The sequence below is a fragment of the Crocuta crocuta genome, unplaced genomic scaffold (genome assembly GCF_008692635.1).
Source record: "Crocuta crocuta isolate KB4526 unplaced genomic scaffold, BGI_CrCroc_1.0 scaffold107, whole genome shotgun sequence".
NCBI lineage: Eukaryota > Metazoa > Chordata > Mammalia > Carnivora > Hyaenidae > Crocuta > Crocuta crocuta.
In genome coordinates this window covers 2,840,999-2,862,876 of record NW_027531877.1, presented here as the reverse complement: position 1 = coordinate 2,862,876, position 21,878 = coordinate 2,840,999, and the positions used below count along the sequence as shown (strand labels likewise).

General features: G+C 35.1%; 1 protein-coding gene across 1 annotated transcript in view; it reads right to left on the bottom strand.

Moving 5' to 3' along the window:
- Positions 1-21,878, bottom strand: part of MTREX (Mtr4 exosome RNA helicase) — a 101,019-nt gene that overhangs the window by 66,988 nt on the left and 12,153 nt on the right. The window contains exons 4-15 of the mRNA XM_077772983.1: positions 20,927-20,989; positions 19,686-19,798; positions 13,942-14,116; positions 12,316-12,406; positions 10,797-10,921; positions 9,420-9,518; positions 8,625-8,727; positions 6,930-7,061; positions 4,471-4,550; positions 2,868-2,978; positions 856-957; positions 3-128 (exon numbers count right to left, since the gene is read on the bottom strand). Of these exons, the coding sequence (XP_077629109.1) occupies positions 3-128; positions 856-957; positions 2,868-2,978; positions 4,471-4,550; positions 6,930-7,061; positions 8,625-8,727; positions 9,420-9,518; positions 10,797-10,921; positions 12,316-12,406; positions 13,942-14,116; positions 19,686-19,798; positions 20,927-20,989 (1,320 nt within the window). The remainder of the gene's footprint in view (positions 1-2; positions 129-855; positions 958-2,867; positions 2,979-4,470; positions 4,551-6,929; positions 7,062-8,624; positions 8,728-9,419; positions 9,519-10,796; positions 10,922-12,315; positions 12,407-13,941; positions 14,117-19,685; positions 19,799-20,926; positions 20,990-21,878) is intronic.

Here is a 21,878-nt window from a genome sequence, read left to right as displayed (position 1 = left end):
ACCTTAAGTAGCTGTTTTCCAATCGTTGGGCTCATCTTTTCATCTACCATAAGGATCACAATTCCTCTATCATCCATTCCCCTCCTTCCAGCTCGACCAGACATCTGAATGTATTCACCAGAGGAAATCTGAGTGAACATAATTAAAAATACAAAGTTTAGGAGAAAACCTGGTGAAAAACATACTCTTAAATCAGAAAATACAAACACAAGTCAATACATTCCAAAAAAGGGAAGATGATTAAAAAAATCAACTTTTAGGAGTTTAAGTAAAAACATAAAAATGCAAACATTACAGGGGCGTCTGGGTGGCTCAGCTGGTTAAGCGTCTGACTTTGGGTCAGGTCATGATCTCACAGTTCATTAGTTCAAGCCCCACATGGGCTCTCTGCTGCCAGCACAGAGCCTGCTTCAGATCCTCGGTCTCGTTCTCTCTCTGCCCCTCCCCTTGTTTCTGTTTCTGGCTAATGGACAGAAATGAAGGATGTCAAGTTTAATGTTGATGAACTTGTTTAATGGCTCAAGCACAAATTCTTCAGATTTAGAACTGAAAACCTCAAGGATTATATAAGCCCAAATCACTTTAGGTAAAACAAATACAGATAAAAATTATTTCAATATATTGAGGGGCCTCGGTGCTTTAGTTGGTTAAGAGTCTGACTTCAGCTCAGGTCATGATCTCACAGTTAATGGGTTCAAGCGCTGCATCCGCCTCTGTGCTGACAGCTTAGAGCCTGGATCCTGCTTTAGATTCTGTCTCCCCCCCACCCCGCCATCTGCCCTTTCCCTCACACTCTGTCTCTCAGAAATGAATGTGTTAAAAAAATTATTTCAATATATTAATTATTTTACTTACCCATCGGAAATCTTTCCCATCAAATTTTCGGGCATTTGTAAATAAAACAGTTCTAGCTGGCATATTAATTCCCATGGCAAAAGTCTCTGTGGCAAATAAGGCCTAAATAAATGAAAAATTTACATGATTAAACATGTACTTTAAGCTAAAAAACTAGTTTTGTAATTTTCAAATATAAACAAAACAATAATTTTCAAAATCAGTTGTTAGAGACTACAAAAATAAAACCAAAAACTACTCCCAAATGTATTTCAGCGTTTTAAATATAAAATTATTATATAGTATCTAATGTCCCTTGCATCCCAGAAATTCTTTTATTTAGGGAATAGTCTTTCTTAAATTCCAGTGATGATAACTTGAAGAGGATACTACTGTTTTAATGAGGCAGTAGATTACTTTTCTAAACACAGAAAATCACACTTCCTGCCTCTCTGATGATACAACAGTTTTGGAGTCATCCTTAGGATCTCTGAGGGGAGAAGAGAATCACTGGCTAAGTTCACTTTTAAGACTTTACCAACACGAAGTGAACCACACAAAAACCTGTATGATTTAAGGACACAAAGATGAATATGTACAAGTAAAGTCACTGAAGTATTATTAATCTAAATTTTCACCAAGAAGAATGAAAATTTAAAAATCTTATTTCATCAACTCAAAAGAATGCTATCCTCTTGTTAAAAAGAGTGAAAAGCTACACATATGACAAAATCAAGTAATAACATGGGTAATATAATTTTTTTGTTTAAAATGTAAGTCATCAGGTGCCTGGATGGCTCAGTCAATTAAATGTCTGACTCCTGATTTTGGCTCAGGACATGATCTTATGGTTCATGAATTCAAGCCTTGCATCCGCCTCTGAACAGTGTGAAGCCTGCTTGGAATTCTCTCTCCCTCTTTCGGTCCCTCACCCACTGGCGCTCCCTCCTTCTCCCTCATGTGTGCGTTCTCTCTCTCTCTTAAAACAAAGATAAAAAGTCATATGTTATTTGTATACATATTAGTGGGTATTTCTGAGAAGTGAAGTGGAATGATGGTCTTCCATGTTTTGCTTTATTTATAATCATTCTATTTGACTTTTACCACCACCAAGTATCACTTAAATTTTTAAGAAAAGATTCTTTAAAATGAGCCTCAACAATAATCTGTTAAGGAACAACGACAGGGCCTTACCAGTAAGTACATATTTGATTTTAAGTACATATTTGATCTAAAATACCTCAAATATGTACTTAAATATGAGTAAATTCTTTTAAATATTCAACTTAGTGCTGAGATTCTCATGATAAATCTGATTTTTAATTCTAACCTGAACATTAAATCCAAAATAACTTATTAGTCACATGTAGGTTTATGACGACATTTTGAATTTGTTTCCTACTTTAACACCTTATTTCTGGGTAAAGACATCAGCATAACCTTTGAAATTAAATTAGACTCTGTAGTTTAAAACAGAGTATCTTGAAAAACTCTTTTGTAAGTCTACCAGCAATCCTCCTGTCTTCCCTAACTGTTGTAATCTATATACAGAAAAGTGTCCACTAAGAATCAATTCCAATTGTGATCATTAAATAGCACCTTCTGAAAAATCCCACACTATATAGCGTTACTGTTTATTGCTTGAATAATAGGAAAGGAAACCAGTAAAATTTTACCTATAAACCTGAATGATGTATAATACTATATATAAAAATCAACTTCAGTATTTAAATGATTCCATACAATGTAGTTTAAAAATACATAGATGTAAACATGTACTTTTATATACTTTTATACATTTTGTATATTTACATGTTTACACATACATGTAAAGCTGCCTATAAATAGTGTTCTAAATAATTCTCAAACTGCTGGGGCACATGGTTGACTCAGTCAATAGAGCAAGCAACTCAATCTGAAGGTCGTGAGTTCAAGCCCCATGTTGGGTAGGGAGCCTATTAAAAAAAAAATAATAATTTTCAAACTGTTCATACGACACAATTCTAAGGCATAATATAAAAATAAAAGCATACCTTTATCAATCCTTCAGAAAAGAGAATTTCTATCGTTTCTTTCAAAATAGGAAGTAAACCACCATGGTGAATACCAATTCCCCGCTTCAAAAGAGGAAGTACATGTTCGACCTATGTTTGGAATAATGTTTATTTTTCAATAATATACAGAAAAGGGAAATAAAAAAAAAAAGTTAAACTAACCAAAGTAAGAAAAATGTGTTATCAAGAAAGAAGGCTGTTCAAAGAAAGGTTATATAACCTTTTTAGAATAAGCAAAATGAAACTCTTATTTCCACAGATCACTACCCTCAAAACTCAGTAAAATTCTCTCCTAGTTTTCCTTAATGTGAATGATACATTTTAAATAAAATTCATATATGCACTGCTGCCTCAAATATTCCAGCATCACTTCATCTTGTCCCCAAAAACTAAATCATAAGGACATTGATATCTGCACAAAACAAACTTAAAAAAAAAAAATACTAGGCAGCTCCAACTAAAAATAAATAAATATAAGGCATACTCAACATAAATATGTACTTCATCTAAAAGCAAATGAATTACTCAAGAGTTCATCCTCATTAGCACTTTAACAAATGGCATTACCTATCTACTATTTGAACTGTGCTAAGAAAACAAAAATGTATAAACACATAGCTTAGCCCTCAAACACTAACAATTTAAGTTGGAAGAGAAATTACAAGAAAATCTTAGAAGTTAAATACTATTTTAAACACTGAGAAACATGTTACTGCAGCTTTATCATAAATCCCTTATATATCAGAGTAATCATTTGTAAGCAAACTATGACCACCCTTCCAACTTTCTTTTTACAAAACAAAATTTTCATATATTAGGTCATACTACAGCAGTTCTCAGGTTTGGATGCACATTAGAATCACTCAGAGAACTTCTGAAAGATTCTAACAAACACACCACACACCAGACCATGAAACCAGAACTTATGAGAGGAGCACCCAGTCATAGGTATTATTTTAGAAATTCCAGGCATTTCCAAGAATCAAAAGGAAAGCCGCTGGATTAAAAGCAGAGTAGACATTAAATTCCTCACTAAACACATGATTTTCATTCGGTGTTTTGTTTGGTAGCCTTATGAAGTAAGAAATTTAGACTTGGGGCGCCTGGGTGGCTCAGTCAGTTGTGTCCTTCTCTCAATCTTTAGCTCCGGTCATTATCTACCAGTTCCTTAAGTTCGAGGCTTGTGTCAGGCTCTTTGCTGACAATGCAGAGTCTGCTTAGGATTCTCTCTCTCCCTCTCTTTCTCTGCCCCTCCCCTGCATACATGCACTCGTTCTCTCTAAATAAATAAAACAAAATAAAGAAATTTAGTGACTTAAAACTAGCATTAATAATTTTGTAGTATTAGAAATAAAAGTAATTTCTAGATCATGCTAGCATTTACTTCCCGTAGGCAGCAAATCTTTCCTTTTCTCATCTTTTCAGAAGTGTAAAACATAAATCAAGATACCATTTCAGTGTACAATACAACATATTAAAGCTGTGTATAAACAGTGCAATATATAGTAACAAAACCAAGAAATGCGAAATGAAACCACCCTACCACACTTAATATCCACACTTAGGGACACTAACTACAAACCTGAGGGAGTTTTTTATCTTCATCAGACAAACAGTCAATAGCATTACTGAATACTTCTTCAACCATCTTCTTTTCTTCATCTAAGAAAAAATCCAAAGGTACATCAATACCTAAATGAATCAGTAATACCAAACCTCACACATCGCAAAAATAAAAATCTATAAAGAATAAAAGTAGTTAAGTCAATAGAAAGTAGATAAAAATCACTATTTAAAAAAATTTACTGCCTTTCAAAACAGATCTAACAGAATTTATCCATGAATAAAAGTACTATCTTATAAAAATAACAAAAACTATACCAAGTGCTATATATCCAATATTTAAGACTAACAATTACAGATCACAGTGATTATTATTATCCACTACTGAGGAAAGAGAGGTTTACTCCAAATAATGGAAACTGCTATTGTTAGAAGAGCAATTCCATACTACATGGCAATGAGAAGCAATGAAATCTGGCCATGTGTAGCAACATGGATGGACCTTGAGGGTGTTCTGCTGAGCGAAATAAGTCAGGCAGAGAAGGACAAATATCATATGTTTGCACGTATAGGAGGATTAGGAGGAACTTGACGGAGGAACAAGGGGGAGAAGAAGGGGGGAAATGGTGGGGGAAAGGGAGAGAGGCAAACATTGAGAGACTCTTGAATGCTGACAAAAACTGAGGACTGATGGATGTGGGGGGGAGGAGGGATGGGCATGGAGGAGGGCACTTGTGGGGATGAGCACTGAGTTTTATGTGGAAACTAATTTGACAATAAACTATTTGTTAAAAAAAAAAAAAAAGAAGAGCAATTCCAAAGCATATGCTTTTAACCATTATACTGCCTTCTCATATACCATCTATTAAATAATGGGTAGTCAAGATTTATTTGTTCAGTTAATCAATATATGACCCTGTGACATTAAGCAAACTCAACATTGGCAGTTATAAGTATTCCTAAGCAGAACAATTTCTCAAAAAATATTATTAATTAAGGAGTTCATGTGGGTTGTCTGTTATTACTTTGCACAGATATAAGTTAAAAAATTGCCCTAAAATGCATGGGCTTAGTTCTGTGCCTTGATATGAAAGCAATACACATGACATTTGATTTTGGCCGACTGAGTATATTATTCACTCCTCACAATACAGGATTACATATGTAAAAGGATGAAACAAATAACACACTGGCTGGTATTCAGTATGCTGAATCTTTGGATAGGCTGTGCTGCTATCTAGCTGTGTGACTTTAAGTGACTTACATTTACAGATAATACGTGGGAATAATTTATTAGTTTAATATTAAGTAACTACTTTATTCAAAAGATTATACCACAGTTAGGTAAAGGGCAAGTCTTCCTGGTTTGGATTTCCAGGAGAATGAAGCACAGTACTTTCTTTTCTAAATTTTTTTTAACGCTTATTCATTTTTGAGAGACATAAAGGAGAGAGAACATGAGCAGGGAGGGGCAGAGAAAGACAGAGAACGGAATCTGAAGCACGCTCCAGGCTCTAAGCTGTCTGCAGAGCCAGATGCAGGGTTCAAACCCACAAATGGTGAGATCATGACCTGCGCTGAAGTCAGACGTTTAGTCGACTGAGCCACCCAGGTGCCCTGAAAACACAGTACTTTCTATACAGAATGTGACGTGACCAAGAAACCTAAACTTACGTAGTCATGTAGAAAATCACAAAAACAAAGGAGCTTATGGCAATGAAATAGAGGGGGATATAATTCTAATATCTTTCAGTANCTGAAATGCTAATCTAATTTAACTTCCAGGTCTGAGGTAATCCTTATTTTGCATAAATGAGCTGAATCTTATGGTCGCCTGTAGTGCTTCCCGTGGATCAATTTTATCCAAAACATCTGGCCCTGCACACCAGGTCCCCTCACGCCAACTGGTCCTGGGGGGAGCTGAGCACACAAACTGCTTCTTTGTGCTGGTTCCTTGAGGCTACACTTCAGAGCGGTGGCGCGCCTGCCGCCATTGTAGCTCCCGGGCGGCTGGGGACCCTGAAAGAGCCGCGCAGACACCGGGCGTCCGCGCTCCTGGCTGGCTGGAACTCCAGAGGGAAGGCAGAGAACTAAAAACTGGATTATTAGCCTGTGAGTTCGTGTTTCGGGTGACGAGCCATAGAGGGACCTGGTTTTCCTCACTCCAGCGGAATCGGGCTCAGCGCACCCGGCAGGCAAGCCCCCGCCCATCTCAGTAAGGGTCTTTAGATTTTACACAAAGCAATGTACTTTACACTTTCCAATGAAAGAAAACAAAAGAAAGGAAAGGAAGGAAAGGATAAAACAAGGTCTTCTTAAAGATTTTACAAATGTAATGAGTACTTGCTACTGTGACTGTAAGGTGAACTGCATATCTTAGCAACGCTAGATTAATCACAATAGATTGATCTTCTTGCTAGAAATATATTTACATTCATTTTCACATAATACTAAAACTATACTGAAATTATGTAGTACCTGTGTTAAAATCTAATTTGGTCATCTGAAGTGCATAGGCTTCACAATCCTTCTTACTAAAACTGAAAATAATTACAGGTTGAAAATTTCTTTCCATAATCATCTTCACAATCTTGAACACATTTGATGGTCCTGCAAAGAGTATATAAACCATACATAAAAATTATCTCAAAATGGATTATAAACCTAAACATAAAATATGTAACTATAAAATTCTTAAAAACTATACAAGAGTAAATCTCCAATATATGATATTAGGCAAAGCATTCTTAGGTAAGATATATAAGCAACAAAAGAAAAAAAACAAACTGGATTTCATCAAAATTAAAAACATTTTTTGGAGGAGGAAGGGCAGAAAGACAGAGAGAGGAAATAGAGAGAGAGAGAGAAAGAGAAAATGAATCCCAAGCAGGCTCCCCAAGATCAGCATAGAGCCAGATGTGGGGCTCAAACTCACAAACCATGAGATCAAGACCTAAGCTGAAATCAAAAGTCAGACGCTTAACCAATTGAGCCACCCAGGCACCCTAAAATTAAAAACCGTTGTGCTTCAAAAGACACCAATAAGGTGAAAAGACCACCTTCCCCACAGAATGGGAAAATACAGATAAGGGTCTATCTTCTAGAGTATATAAAGAATCCTTATAGCTCCACAACAACAACAAAAGACAATTTCATTTTTAAACAGGCAAAAGATTTAACTATTTCTCCAAATAAGATATACAAATAGCCAACAAGCACATGAAAAGATAAGTCAACATATGATTAACCATGAGAAAAATGTAAATCAAAACCACAGTGACACACCATTTTATTCTACTAGGATGACTATATTCACATAAATATGAGCAAGGATGTGGAGGAAATAGAAACTTCATAGCCTTCTGATGGGAATGTAAAATGGAATTGCCACTTTGGAAAATAATCTAGCAGTATTCAAAAGATTAAACATAGAAATACCATATAATTCAGCACTTCCACTGCTAGGTATATACTCAATGAGAAAAGAAAACATATGTTTACATAAAAACTTGCATATCACAAAAATTTACAGAAGCATTACTCACAACAAGCAACAAAGAAATAAACGAAATGTTCAATAACTGATGAACAAATAACAGGTGGTATATTCATAGAATGAAAGGTCATTTGACTATAAAAGGAATGAATTGCTGACATATGTTATAATATGAAAGAACCTTAGAAACATGCTCAGTAAAAGAAGCCAGCTGCAAGAGACCACACAAATTGTGATTCCACGTATGTAAAACATTCAGAAAAGGAAAATAGAGACAGAAGGTAGATTAGCGATTGTCTAGGACTGAAGAGTGGGGAAGAGTTTAGGAAGAATGAGGAATACCTGCTAATGATAACAGTTTCTTTCTGAGTTAATCAAAGTGTTCTGGAATTAGCAGCTGCCCAAGTTTGTGAATATACTAAAATATACTTAAGTGTATACTTAAAAATGGTGATTTTTATTGTATATTAATTACATCTCCATAAAAAAATTGTGCTGATTGCATAATTCTGTTAATATATTAACCATTAAATTATACACTTTAATGGATGAATTGAATAGTATGTGAATTATATCTCAATTAATGTCATGTAGAAAAAAGAGATGAACCTTCTAAAATTTTACCATATATATCTATATCTTTATATAGCTTCCTGAGGGAAAAAATTCCAAATTACCTTTTGTTCCTCCTTTCCGCCCCTTCTGATCTCCTTTTGCCAAATCACCAGCATCTCGAAGTACTTGCATTGCAGTATTAAAATTATCTTCTCTGAAGTCACCCTGGAGTCAAATATTTTTCTATATGACTTCACTAATATTTAACCACAATCCAAACATTTTTCATACCTTCAAACAAACCTTCCTCAAAATAAAAATAATTTAACATGACAATTATAAGAAAGGACACTAAAAGAGGAGTTCAAAGATACTGTATAGGGGCACTGGGTGGCTCACTCAGTTAAGCATCTGACCCTTGATTTTGGCTCAGGTCATGATCTCACTGTTCTGAGATGAGCATCATGTTGGCACTGACTTTGGAGCCTGCTAGGGATTCACTTTCTCCCTCTCTGCCCCTCCCCTGCTTGCAGGTGTGCTTTCTCAAAAATAAACATTTAAAAATATTTTATAACAAAAACCAAATTAGTGTTTAAGACTTAATAAAAGGTGATAGAGAGGTACTGAAAATGAGTAAAGCAAAACATAAGATATCTGAAACACATCCTAAGTCCCTTATTCTCCAGGCATTTTAAAATACTGGAAAAGAAGAAAAATCTTAATTCATGCACAAGAGAAACAGAGAACCAAACACAAGTCTTAAACATAATTTTTGAAATACAAATACACACAAATCCAACAATTCTGGACTGTAAAACTACTTAAGAAAAAAAATGAACTTCTACCATTCTACCTCAGTTTAAGGGAAAACAACCAAGTATGACATTATAGGTTACGAATCACCATTACTCCCTTACATTTTCATCAACCACAAGGTGCAGGCCATCTCCCCCTGCTGGAAAAATGTAGTGTTGCAATGGTGTAGGCCGATAATCTGTGTAAATTACGTGACAAGGCTATAAAAACAATGAAAAACAATTAAGCATATAATATTGTATTTCTTCCAAATAATACCGAGTATTTGACCGAAGTAAAAGACCTTGGGGAAATAAACTTTGAATTCAACAATCAAAAAATAAAAAAACTTTAAAAATTTTAAAATTAGGTCAAGAGAAAAATGTGGAAAAATTACCTCTCAAATGATATTCAGTTTTATCAATTCCCTAATCAGGGCCAGATACATGATTTGAGTTCCAATAAAGACCTTGGATTCATACCCTAGACGTGTGATACCAAAAATAAAGAAGATGCCTGTTGCTACACTGCAGTTGTATAGTGATTGTATGGTGACACAGAATGCTAAGGTAAAAGGGACTTCTCTGACCCAACATGGGTTTTCAAAGCTTTACTAAATCAGCAGGTTGATCCAACTCCTCCAGAAGATCCAATAGGTTTCTATTGTACAGAAGCAACACAGATGATAGAAAAACACAATTAGAGACCTTATGAACAGATAATACTTTGTAAGAATGTTAGTACAAAGGATAAATGAGGGCAGGAAAGCAAAACCAAGAATAAATTTAGTACATATAAACAAGTGTTTGTCATAAAGATTATACACTGCAAAAGTTGGACTACAAAAGCAAAAGGGAAACATGTGACTGTGTTCACAGAAGAATCATATCACATGCTCAGGAGATGCCCCACTTTTTCCTGGTACTGAGGTCTCGGAGGAAATTCTCTTCTCAGAGGGGTCACTCAACGAATATACAATAGTTTCCAAACCTGGCAGAACATCAGGATCAACTTGGGAGCTTTTAGAAGTTGGAGCTCCCAAGACCCTACTCCCAGAGATGTTGATATATTGGGTTTAAGATGGCATTCAGAAATACACACTTGAGGGGCATCTGGGTGGCTCAACTGGCTAAGCATCCAACTCTTGGTTTCGGCTCAGGTCCTGATATCACCGTTTTTGCGAGTTTGGGCACCATGTCGAGCTCCATGCTGACAGTGCAGAGCCTGCTTGGGATTCTCTCTCTCCCTACCCTCCATCTCTCTCTTCCACTCTCCCATTTGCACTGTCTACCTCAAATCAAATAAATAAATTAAGAAAAAAAATACACACTTGTACAAAACTAGTCAGGTGATTTTGATGAGCTTGCTTGACTTGAGAAGTACTTTCACATTAAAAGGTCTTCTTAATTCTAGGTGGCATCAAGAACAAAGTATAAAAGATAGCAATGCCAACTTACAACATTTTAAGTACTGAAAACCTCAAAAAAGAAAGAAAATACCTGTTTATGTAAATGGCAAATCCATTCAGCAAACTGTCGGGCATTTGGAATCGTAGCCGAAAGAAAGACATAGTGGACATTGTCAGGAAGCAAAATAATAGTTTCTTCCCATACAACACCACGCTCTGAAAATAAAACAAATATACCTTGGAATTCAGGGTCACTTTATTGGTAAGTAATCTAAAATCATTTTCTCAAGCTCATTAATTAGAAATGCAGACTAATTTACATAAACATATTTTTAGCCACAGACCCTTACTAAAAACTACTTTAGTTCTTCTACATTTATCTGGTAGAAAGGTGGGAGACTAAACCACTAAAAACATAATGTACTCTGAAATAAAAGCCTGCAAAGAGTAGTTCCAGACTGAACCCTTCTCACACAGCGTAAGAGTCCCAAGACAATGGAAACAGTATTTCCATCAACCAGAGCAACAAATTTCAAAGACACATTGTTACAATACTACATGGCAACTTTCATCCAAATTACCCTCATGATCTCTAGATAGGAAAGAAAGATTTGATGAGCAGGAAAACCATGTGGGTTTTTATTTAAATGGAGAAAAAAAATCAGTTTGACAATTTTCCTCTAAAATAAATTAATCAAAAAAGGATTCATAATTTTAAAACCAAAACAGCTCTATTCAAAACTTACTTTCATGAATTTGTTACTTTCACTACAAATACAGGTTAACTCAGTATTTTAGTTGAAATAAAAACTGAGTTTTACTTTAAGTGTGTACATACTAAACATTTAACTTTTAAAAGTAACCATTCATTAGCCCTCCTAGTTCCACCCAAAAGTCCAAAGGACACTTTTACTAGACCTTACAGTAGTATAGTAGTTCAAGTAAAGGTATACTTATAATTTTTCATTCTTATTTCATAATCCTTATTTAATATTTTTTTTACCATGAACATGCATTTCTTAGTTTTTAAAAACTAAAATAGTAATAAAAAAATTAAGAAAGTTAACTCTGGAAGCTATAAGTTTTAAAAATTCTTTTTTAAAAAAATCTTTTTTATCTTTTTTATTTTTGAGACAGAGAGAGACAGAGCATGAGCGGGGGAGGCGCAGAGAGAGAGGGAGACACAGAATCTGAAACAGGCTCCAGGCTCTGAACTGTCAGCATAGACTACAACACGGGGCTCGTACCCACAAAGTGCAAGATCATGACCTGAACTGAAGTAGGACACTTAACTGACTGAGCCACGCAGGCTCCCCTTAAAAATTCTCTAACAGTTATTTTGGTGAGTTCTCTATTAAAAATAAGCTAGTTTTAATTCCAATTGTTTTGTATGAATTTCCATTTTTTTCTCACCCAATTACTATTTAAGAAGCTGTAAAGGAGATCCTGTCTGAAGTATTATATCATGTTTCCCACAATGTAGTGGGAAATCTATTAGAACTCTAGGCACACGAAAATTCAAAGCAAAATTCAACTATTTCTTCAAAATTCCTAATGCCCTTCTTAAGGAAAATACATGGCACACATCTCAACAACATGGCAGAATATACCTGAATCTCTCATGTAATGAATTTCATCAAATATGACCCAAGCAACTTCTCGCATAACTTCAGAACCTCTGTACAGCATACTTCTCAAAATCTAAAAAAAATATAAATGATTTAGCAAAATTTTGACACCACACAAGTTCTTCTTTCAAACAAGGAATTTTAGAAATGCTCTTTTAAAATAATTTCATATTATATTTTAAATATATTTCATAAATCAAATAATATTCCTTCTCTCATAAAACCAAAATAAATGACTTTTCAATAGTTAGCAATCAAGTACAATCCATGAAGAGAATTATTATCACACCTATTTCCATATACATTAAGTATGAAACCACTTCATCATACATACAATACTCATCAGAAGATCCACATTATCTAGGATATGAGAGTAACTTAAAATTATCTTCTATCCAATGTATGGTACCATATAGTGTTCACTGATTTTTTTCTGCTTCATTTCACAACATGGATGCTCTCTGGCAACCGGTATCCTGATTTTTGAGTTAAAGAAAATCTTCTGCATATGGAAAAAAGTTTTGAGAGTGGAAAACTTACTTTGGGAACCAAAATGAAAAGTGAGCAATGTTTTTGGTTGACTCTGCAGACCAGAAACTAATTTACACTCTGTTGTAACATGTCCTTACAAATGCAGGGATATGTATCCCTGCAAGTATGTATAAAAATACTTGGTAGAGCAAAAATAGCTAACTATTCAAATCAAGAGATATGAGAAGTATGTAAGTTTCAAGTAAAATTTAACTGCTATTATGGGAAGAAACCAAACTAAGCATTTTGTTGTTTTTTTTTTAATAGTTTATTGTCAAACTAAGCATTTTGAAAGAAGTTTTTTTATGTATCTGTATCAACACTAAGATGCAGAAATAAAGAGCAGAAAGAAAAGCCACTACTTATATGAAACTATGTATGTGAAAGCATATTTTCTTTTTTGTTTTAAAGTTTATTTTTTTAGAGCGTGCACACATAGGCGAGAGCGGGGGAGGGGCAGAGAGACAGACTCCTAAGTAGATTTGTGCTGTCAGCACAGAGATCCATGAGGGGTTGGACCTCACGAACCATGAGATCATGACATGAACCGAAATCAAGATTCTAAGGCCTAACCAAATAAGCCACCCAAGTGCCCCTCACCAAATATTTTTAAAGGATTACTGTCTATGACATGAAAACACATTGATGGGGCTACCTGGAGGGCTGTCAGTTAAGCAACCATCTCTGGACTTCAGCTCAGGTCATGATCTCACATTTGTGAGATCAAGCCAGACCTCTGGCTCTGTGACCGAGCCTGCTTAAGGTTCTCTCTCTCCCTCTCACCTCCCCTTCCCGGCTTGCAAGTGCACACTCTCAAAATTAAAAAAACATTTTTAAATTAAAAATAAAAATATTTGGTGAAAAAGTCTATCTAAATCATATGACAAATAACAGAAATATTAGTAATTTACTAGATTTATGTAATTATTACTAAAAATAAGCCTTTGAGATAAACTTTTTCCCCTCTTAAGTAAATCTCAGAAAATAAAGCATTACATTTTGTTTATACAGAGCAAGTAAAAAAGCATTAGATGTTCTAAATGAATAAATATATTAATTAAATTAAAAAGGAATTACCTCTGTGGTCATAACAAGACAAGATGCTGTAGGATTAATAGTAACATCTCCAGTCATCAAACCAACATCTTGAAACTCTTCATACATTTCTCGGTATTTCTGGTTACTCAGAGCCTTAATTGGGCTGGTAAATATTACACGTTGTTTTTCCCTTAAGGCCAAAGCAATGGCATACCTAAAAATGGGAAAGCAAATAAGAATAAAGTATTTACGAAACCTTTTCTTTAAATTACATAATATTGGTAGGCACCTGGGTGGCTCAGTCAGTTAAGCGTCTAACTTTGGCTCAGGTCACGATCTCACAGTTCTGGAGTTGGAGCCCCACAAAGAGGTCTGTGCTGACAGCTCAGAGTCTGGAGCCTGCTTCAGATTCTGTCTCCCTCTCTCTCTCTGCCCCTCCCCTGTTCACGCTCTGTCTCTCTCTCAAGCATACACATTAAAAAAATTTACACAATTTCAAAAATCTATTAATATATAAATTATGTCCCAACTTCTCCTAATTACTTATTTTAAATGGACTTTGCAGAACATTAGTATCTTGTTCTATTTACTACTGACAAACTATTAAAGTAATAACTATTATAATAAATCCGAAATGTAGTGGTCTAACTAAACAAGAATATTTAACTTTAACTCTAGTCTTTTCGAGTTAATGTAACTTAATTACTAATACCAACAGATTACTAATGGTTACCCTATTTCTTGCAAGTAAAACACTTTTGGTTCTATAAATGAGCCTCCAAAAGGTGAGAGCCTCTGCCTATCTGTTTATACACATATAGAGTATAAACAATTAGTGAACATTGGAAAATGAAGCTTTGTTCTTCAGAGTTTCAAAAATAAGTTCATCCATATGTATTCATTCCCACATGTAATAGTTATCAAATCAGTCCTTGCCTGACAATTATGGTAGGTTCTAATTATGGAGAAGTTATTCCATAGCACTTAACAAAATATAATATGGTAGTTTTGGTTTTCTAAAGAAAATTTAATTGAGTATTTAAATACAGACCATGATGAGGAAAGTTATCCCTGTGGTAGAGCCTCCTTGCTTAAAAGACAGTTCTGGCCCACAAAAGGCTTATAACCCATATGAGGAAATAATAATATTCATCACAACCATATAACCATATTCCCCCAATAATGAAATAAACAAAAAGTTAAAAGCTGTCCAAACATGATCAAATACAAATTTGGGAATAGACACTTCAAGAGAAAAAGATACAGAAATGCCACAATATATTATCTAAAATGTCCAGTTTTGAACAAAAAATTAAAAGATAAAAGAAACAGGTAAGTATAATCCATACTTAGGGAAACAAGCAGTCATGAGAAACTGATTCTCAGTGGGCCCAGAGAGTAGACTTAGCAGACACAGACTTCAAAACAACTATTAGAAACAAGTCCAAAAAATGGAAGGAAGCCATGTTCTAAGAAAGGAAATAGACTGTAAATATTCAATAAACAGGCCATCTGAACAGACAAGTGTTATGTTCATGTTTATATATCATAAGTGAAAACCCTATAGGTGAAAAGTATAATAACTGAAATGAAGAATTCACTAGATGGGCTCAAGAGCAGATCTGAGATGACAGAACAAAGTATCAGTAAACATGAAGATAGATGACCAAAAATTATCAACTCTAAAAAAGAAAGAAAAAAAAAAATAGATACCTCAGTGTCCCACCAGAAGTTTCAAAGTGAGGAAGAAGAAAAAACTTCCTAAATTTGTTTTAAACCAAAAAAAAATAATAATCTATACATCTGACAAATGCAATAAACCCAAGAGGGAAAAAATGAAAAAGATCACACCTAGAAACATTATCAAACCAAACAACAAAGACAGAAAGTCTTCAAAGCAGTAAGAAAATATTAAACACTGGAAGAAATTAAAAGACCCAAATCAAACTTTCAGAGATGAAAAATCCAAGGTCTGATTTCAAATACAATGGATAGAATTAAAATTAGATTCGACATGGCAGAAAAAAAGATGCATAAACTTGAAGACCTAACAAGAAAAACTGTCCAATTGGATTAGATTTGCTAAAATTGTGTTAAGAATTTTTGCATGGGTGTTCATGAAGGATATTGGTCTATAATTCTATTGTAATATCTTTTTCTGGTTTTGGTATCAGTGTAAAGTTCAGTTTTTTTACTGATTACTCTGCTAGAGGTTGGTCGGTCATACTCATATTCTCAAAGAACAGGTTTTTGCTTTAATTGGTTTTTCTTTGTTCTTTTCCTGTTTTATGATGGGGGGGGTGCTCATTTGCTTTCCTTTTTTTCAATTTTTTTTTTAAAGAAGAAAAGGTGAAGGGGCTGCTGGGTGGCTCAGTTAGGCAGGCATCTGACTTTGGCTCAGGTCATCGTCTCATGGTTTGTGAGTTCCAGCCCTGCATCAGGCTCTGTGCTGACAGCTTGGAGCCTGGAGCCTGCTTCAGATTCTGTGTTTCCCTTTCTCTCTGCCCCTCCCCTGCTTGCACTCTGTCTGTGTCTCTCTCTCTCTCAAAAATAAAATAAAACATTAAAAAAATAAGGAAAAAAAGAAGGAAAGGTTAAGTCATTGATTTGAAACCTTTTTCTAATATAGGCATTTAGTAGTATAAATTTTTCTTCAGTATTGCTGTAGATGCACACACATTCTGTTATGTTTTATTTGCTGTATTGGGAAATGTTTTTTATATGTTACCAAAATAATGTGATATACTTTGACATGTTATATTTGATTGAACTTTCTGAACAGCATCATTTTTCTTCTTCTTGAAGAAACTCTTTTACAATTTATGGTACCACAAATCTCTTGATGAAAAAAATCTTTCTTTTGTGGGGGTGTGGTGGTGGTAAAGATTTTATTCTTAAGTACTCTCTTTATCCAAGATGTGGCTCAAACCTCCAACTGCAAGATCAAGAGCCACACGATCCTCTGACTGAGCCAACCAGGCACCACTCTTCCACCTTTTGTATATCGAAACATCCTTTACTTTGCCTTCATTTTTGAAAGATTCTTGCACGCAGTAAAGAATTGATTCTTTTTTTTTTTTTTTTAACGTTTTATTTGTTTCTAGGAGAGAGAGAGACAGCGTGAGCAGGGGAGGGTCAGAGAGAGAGGGAGTCACAGACTGAAACAGCCTCCAGGCTCTGAGCTGGCAGTCAGCACAGAGCCCGACACAGGGCTCGAACCCACGAACCGCGAGATCATGACCTAAGTGAAAGTCAGACGCTTAACCAACTAAGCCACCCAGGCGCCCCAGAATTCTGATTACTTTAAGAGTACCTTTCGACTTATGTAGTTTATGATAGGAAATCCCTTTCATCCTTACTTGTTCCTCTATGGATAATGTATCTTTTTATCTTGGCTACTTTTAATTAAGATTTTATCTTTCTCATTTTAATTTCAGAGAGAGAGAAAGAGAGGAGAGCATGAGCTCTGGGGAGGGAGGGGCAGATGGCAAGAGAGAATCATAAGCAGCCTCCATGCTCAGTGCGGAGCCCCACTCCATATCATGACCCTGGGATCATGACCTAAGTAGAAATCAGGATTAGGACAATCAGCCCGCTGATTCACTCAGGTACCCCTTAAGCAATTTGTGAGGAGGCTTGCTGTAGTTTTTTCATGTGTCTTGGGCTTTGGGTTTGTTTTTCCGTGCTGCCTCTGGCTCCTCTTCTTTCGGGACTCTGATTACTATTATATTGGGCCACTTAAAGTTGCCTCGTGATTCGCTGATGCAGTGTTCATTTTGGGTCTGTTCTAATGCTGTTATCTTCCAATTCATTAATCTTTGCTTCTGCATTGTCTAATGTATCATTAATCCCACTCTGTATTTCTATCTTGGTTATTGTAGTTCTCCTTGCTGGTGGTATTTTTGTTGTTGTTGTTTTATTTCCCATTTGTCTTCTTTCTTTCCATTTGTGTTACTTCCTAATTTGTTTTGATTGACTGATTTCTCCCTGCATTATAGTTCCATATTTTCCTCCTCTTCTGCATATTGCTTTGATGGATGTTTGGCTGTTTTTAATTTTCATCACTATCTTGAAGCAGTTTGATTATGAGGTGACTTTACATAGTCTTTACATAGTTCTTCCCATATTTTTTGTGCTCCAGTTTGTTGGGCTTCTCAGATCTGTAGGTTTATTATAGTTTTCATCAATTTGGGGATAATGTGAGCAATTTTTTATTTAAACCTTCCCCTTCCTCCTTGTTCCTTGGGAACTTCACCTAAACTTATATAATGCCACTTTAAGTTGTCTCACAGCCCACTTACACTCTGTTTATTATGATTTTGTTTTTTGGAGCTTATTCTGTCTTTTTCATTTTGAACAGTTTTTCTTGTTAGGTCTTCAAGTTTATGCATTTTTTTTTTCTGCCATGTCAAATCTAATTTTAATTCTATCCAGTGTATTTGAAACTGCTGAGTGGGGGAAACTTAAAAGTTCCAACCCTCTATCACATAATTGGTTCTCCAGACAACCAGCCCATCCAAAAGTCACCTCATTCACCTAACAAAAGACGTTTATTGCTCTTATCACATGAAATTCCAAGGGTTTTAGAAGCCTTGACCCAGGAACCATTGATGAAGACCAAATACATACAAGCAACATGTTTATTAAAAGGGTATATACTTAAAAAAAAAAAAAGGGGGTATATACCATAACCTTGTGGAATTTACCTCAGGATGGTTTATTACTTGAAAATTAATATATTCATCATAGTAACAGAAAAAAAGTATTTGACAAAAAAGCAAAATATTCTATACGCATATAAACACACACAAGCAAACTTGGAATAGTAGTGAACTTCCTTAAGTTGATTAAAAAACACCTATGAAAAACCTAGAGATAGCAACATGCTGATAAAAAACTAAGCATCAAGAACAAGGCAAGGATGTCCACTCTAGTCTCTTGCATTCAACACTGTACTGGCTGTCCTATACAGTTCAATAAGCAAGACATTAAAAGTATTAAAATTAGAAAGAAGGAAGTAAAACTGTCTTGCAGAAATCAAAAAGAAAAAAAATTTAAAGATTAAAAAAAACCACTTTTTTAAATGTTTATTTATTTTTGAGAGACAGAGAGAGTGCGAGTGGGGAAGGGGGAAAGACAGGGGAGAGAGGATCCAAAGAGGGCTCTGTGCTGACAGCAGTGAGCCCGACAGAGGGCATGAACTCACGAACCAGAGATCATGATCTGAGCCAAAGTCAGAGGCTTAACCAACTGAGCCACCCAGGTGCCCCAAAATTTATTTAAGGGTGAGATAAGAAATAAAACAAAGTTAGTTTAAAATTTCATTTAAAAAGCACAAAGTAAAACGAGAATGGAACAGAGGAACACAAAACAGCTACAATACAATTAATAAAATGGCAGTAAGTACATATCTATCATTACTTCAAATGTAGATAGTCTAAATTCTCCAATAAAAAGAAAAGAGTAGCTGAATGGAATAAAAACCACAAAACTCAGCTATATGTTGCCTAAAGAGAATTGCTTCAGATACAAAGACACATGCACACTGAAAGTGAAGGAATGAGAAAAGGATATTCCATGTAAATGGAAACCAAAATAAAGTAGGGGAAATCATACTTCAATCAGACAAAACAGACTTTAAAATGAAGAGTATAATAAGAGATAAAGAAGAACATTACATAATAATAAAAGGGCCAATCCAACAAGAGGGTATAACATTAAAAACCAACACAGGAACAAGTATTAACAAGCCTAAAATTTCCTTTAAATAGAAAGCTACTCACTCAGCGCATACAGTTTTTCCTGCTGATGTATGTGCTGATACTAAAACAGACTGATTATTATCAACACACTGAATGGCTTCTCTTTGAAAAGCATCAAGAATGAATGGGAATTCCTAAAAAAAAAAAAAAAGAAAAAAAAAAAGAAATAGTATCAGCATGAAAATATCTAGCCATATCAGAACACACTTAAAATGAAGAGATGGTAGGCCCCCCACAAGTATTCTGGGAACATTTCTTTATGATTCTTTGTAGGAAATATGCCACTCACCAGAGAAAATTAGGAAGAGTAAAACATCTTTAACTAAACAGCACAGAAGTTAATTCTGCTGTCTAATCTTTCAATTTACTATGTTAACATACAAGTGATATTACTTGCAACACAGTAACTGCCATTTGTCAACATAATTTGTGGTAGGCACTGTGCAACACATTTTCCATATAGTACTAACCTTCACAGCAGCCACCCAGGCGCCCCATCATCCTCTTTCCATTCAAAGATGGGAATTCTGCTCCAGTTCACTGAAGTTCACTGAACAGAAGCAGAATAACAGATCTACCAGACTTTAAGAACTCTGCCTTTTTAATTTAAAGAAAAAATGTCGGAAAATTTTTATCTGTCATTTAAGGTCTATCGGTACCTCAAAATCTATTTAATACAAGCACACTACCGTTTAAGTTTCATTAAAAGCTTGTTAAATTTCCAAAACTATATGTATGACTTATTGTACACATGCTTTTTTTCTAGAGAAAAGTTGACATATTGTTCATTAAATTCCTTAAGAATGTGGAGAATCATTGGGGCTCCTGGGTGGCTCAGTCAGTTAAGCATCCATCTTTGGCTGAGGTCATGATCTTGCGGTTTGTGGGTTAGAGTCCCGCATCAGGTTCTGGGCGGACAGCTAAGAGACTGGAGCCTGTTTCAGATTTTGTGTCTCCCTCTCTCTCTGCCCCTCCCCCATTCATGTTCTGTCTCTGTCTCAAAAATAAATAAACTATAAAAAAATTTAAAAAAAAAAGAATGTGGAGAATCATTACTTTCATTTTTAAAAATCCCATCACATCATGCCTGATTTTCATCATGGTTCTTTGATGAGTTGGTTTTCATTATATTTGATTTCGGTGGCTTTCTCTTGGTACATACACGCTGGGAAGTATAAAAATCTCATTTGAAAGAGTTTTTCTTTAAGATTTTTAGGAAAGAGACAAAAAACTGTACCAACTATTTTGTCCAAAGTACAGACCTTTGCAGCTTTTCCAACTCGAGGTTTAAGTGGTAAATAATCTTCATCTGCAGGAAGTGCAACCTGATGTTAAAACAAAATCACCAACTTACTATTTGAGAACTGATGAGCTTTCAACATTCCATAATTAATGATGGATTGAAAAATACAAATGATAGAATTTGATAGTCTTAAGACACTGTAAAATTATATAACTGCTTTAAAAACAAGACAAATGCTAAAGGTACAATAATCAAAAAACCTGTACTTAGGTTTATCTAATGGTAAGGTCCATTAAGTCCATTTCCCTAAAAAAAATTGTGTTTATTAAGGTCTAGGACCTATCCTAGCTATCTTTGTATTTTCCACATGTAATGTACTGCCTAATATTAAGGACTGCTCAAAAAACCTAAATGGACTAAAAAGGGATGCTACCAAGTGAAAGAAAATCACATAGAAAAAAATAATACCCTCTATTTCCTGAAAGAGAAAATTAATTTTCCTTCAATGAAGAAGGTTAAGATCTGGAGAGCTGCGGCACCTGGGTGGCTCAGTAGGCTGAGTGTCCAACCCGGCTCAGGTCATGATCCCAGCATAGTGAGATCAAGCTCTCCAACCCTGTGTTGGGTTCATGCTGTGCAAAGAGCCTGCTTGGGATTCCCTCTCCCTCCATGTGCCCCCTCACCAGTTTGTGTGTGCACTCGCACTCTTTCTAAAATAAAAACTATTAAAAAAAAAGATCTGGAAAGTAGTTCATAATGTATCTAAATTCCCAAGAATTAAACCATTTAGTGTACAAATAATGCAGAAGGGAAAAATAGGGGATATGCTAAAATCATAAATAATTTATAAGAGCAAAACCTCAATAAGCAAGTATTACATGACATTACCCACCTTAGAAACACTAAGAGATTGTTGGTAAATTTCCAACTCAATTACAACTGACCCTTGAATAACACGGGGTTTGGGGCAA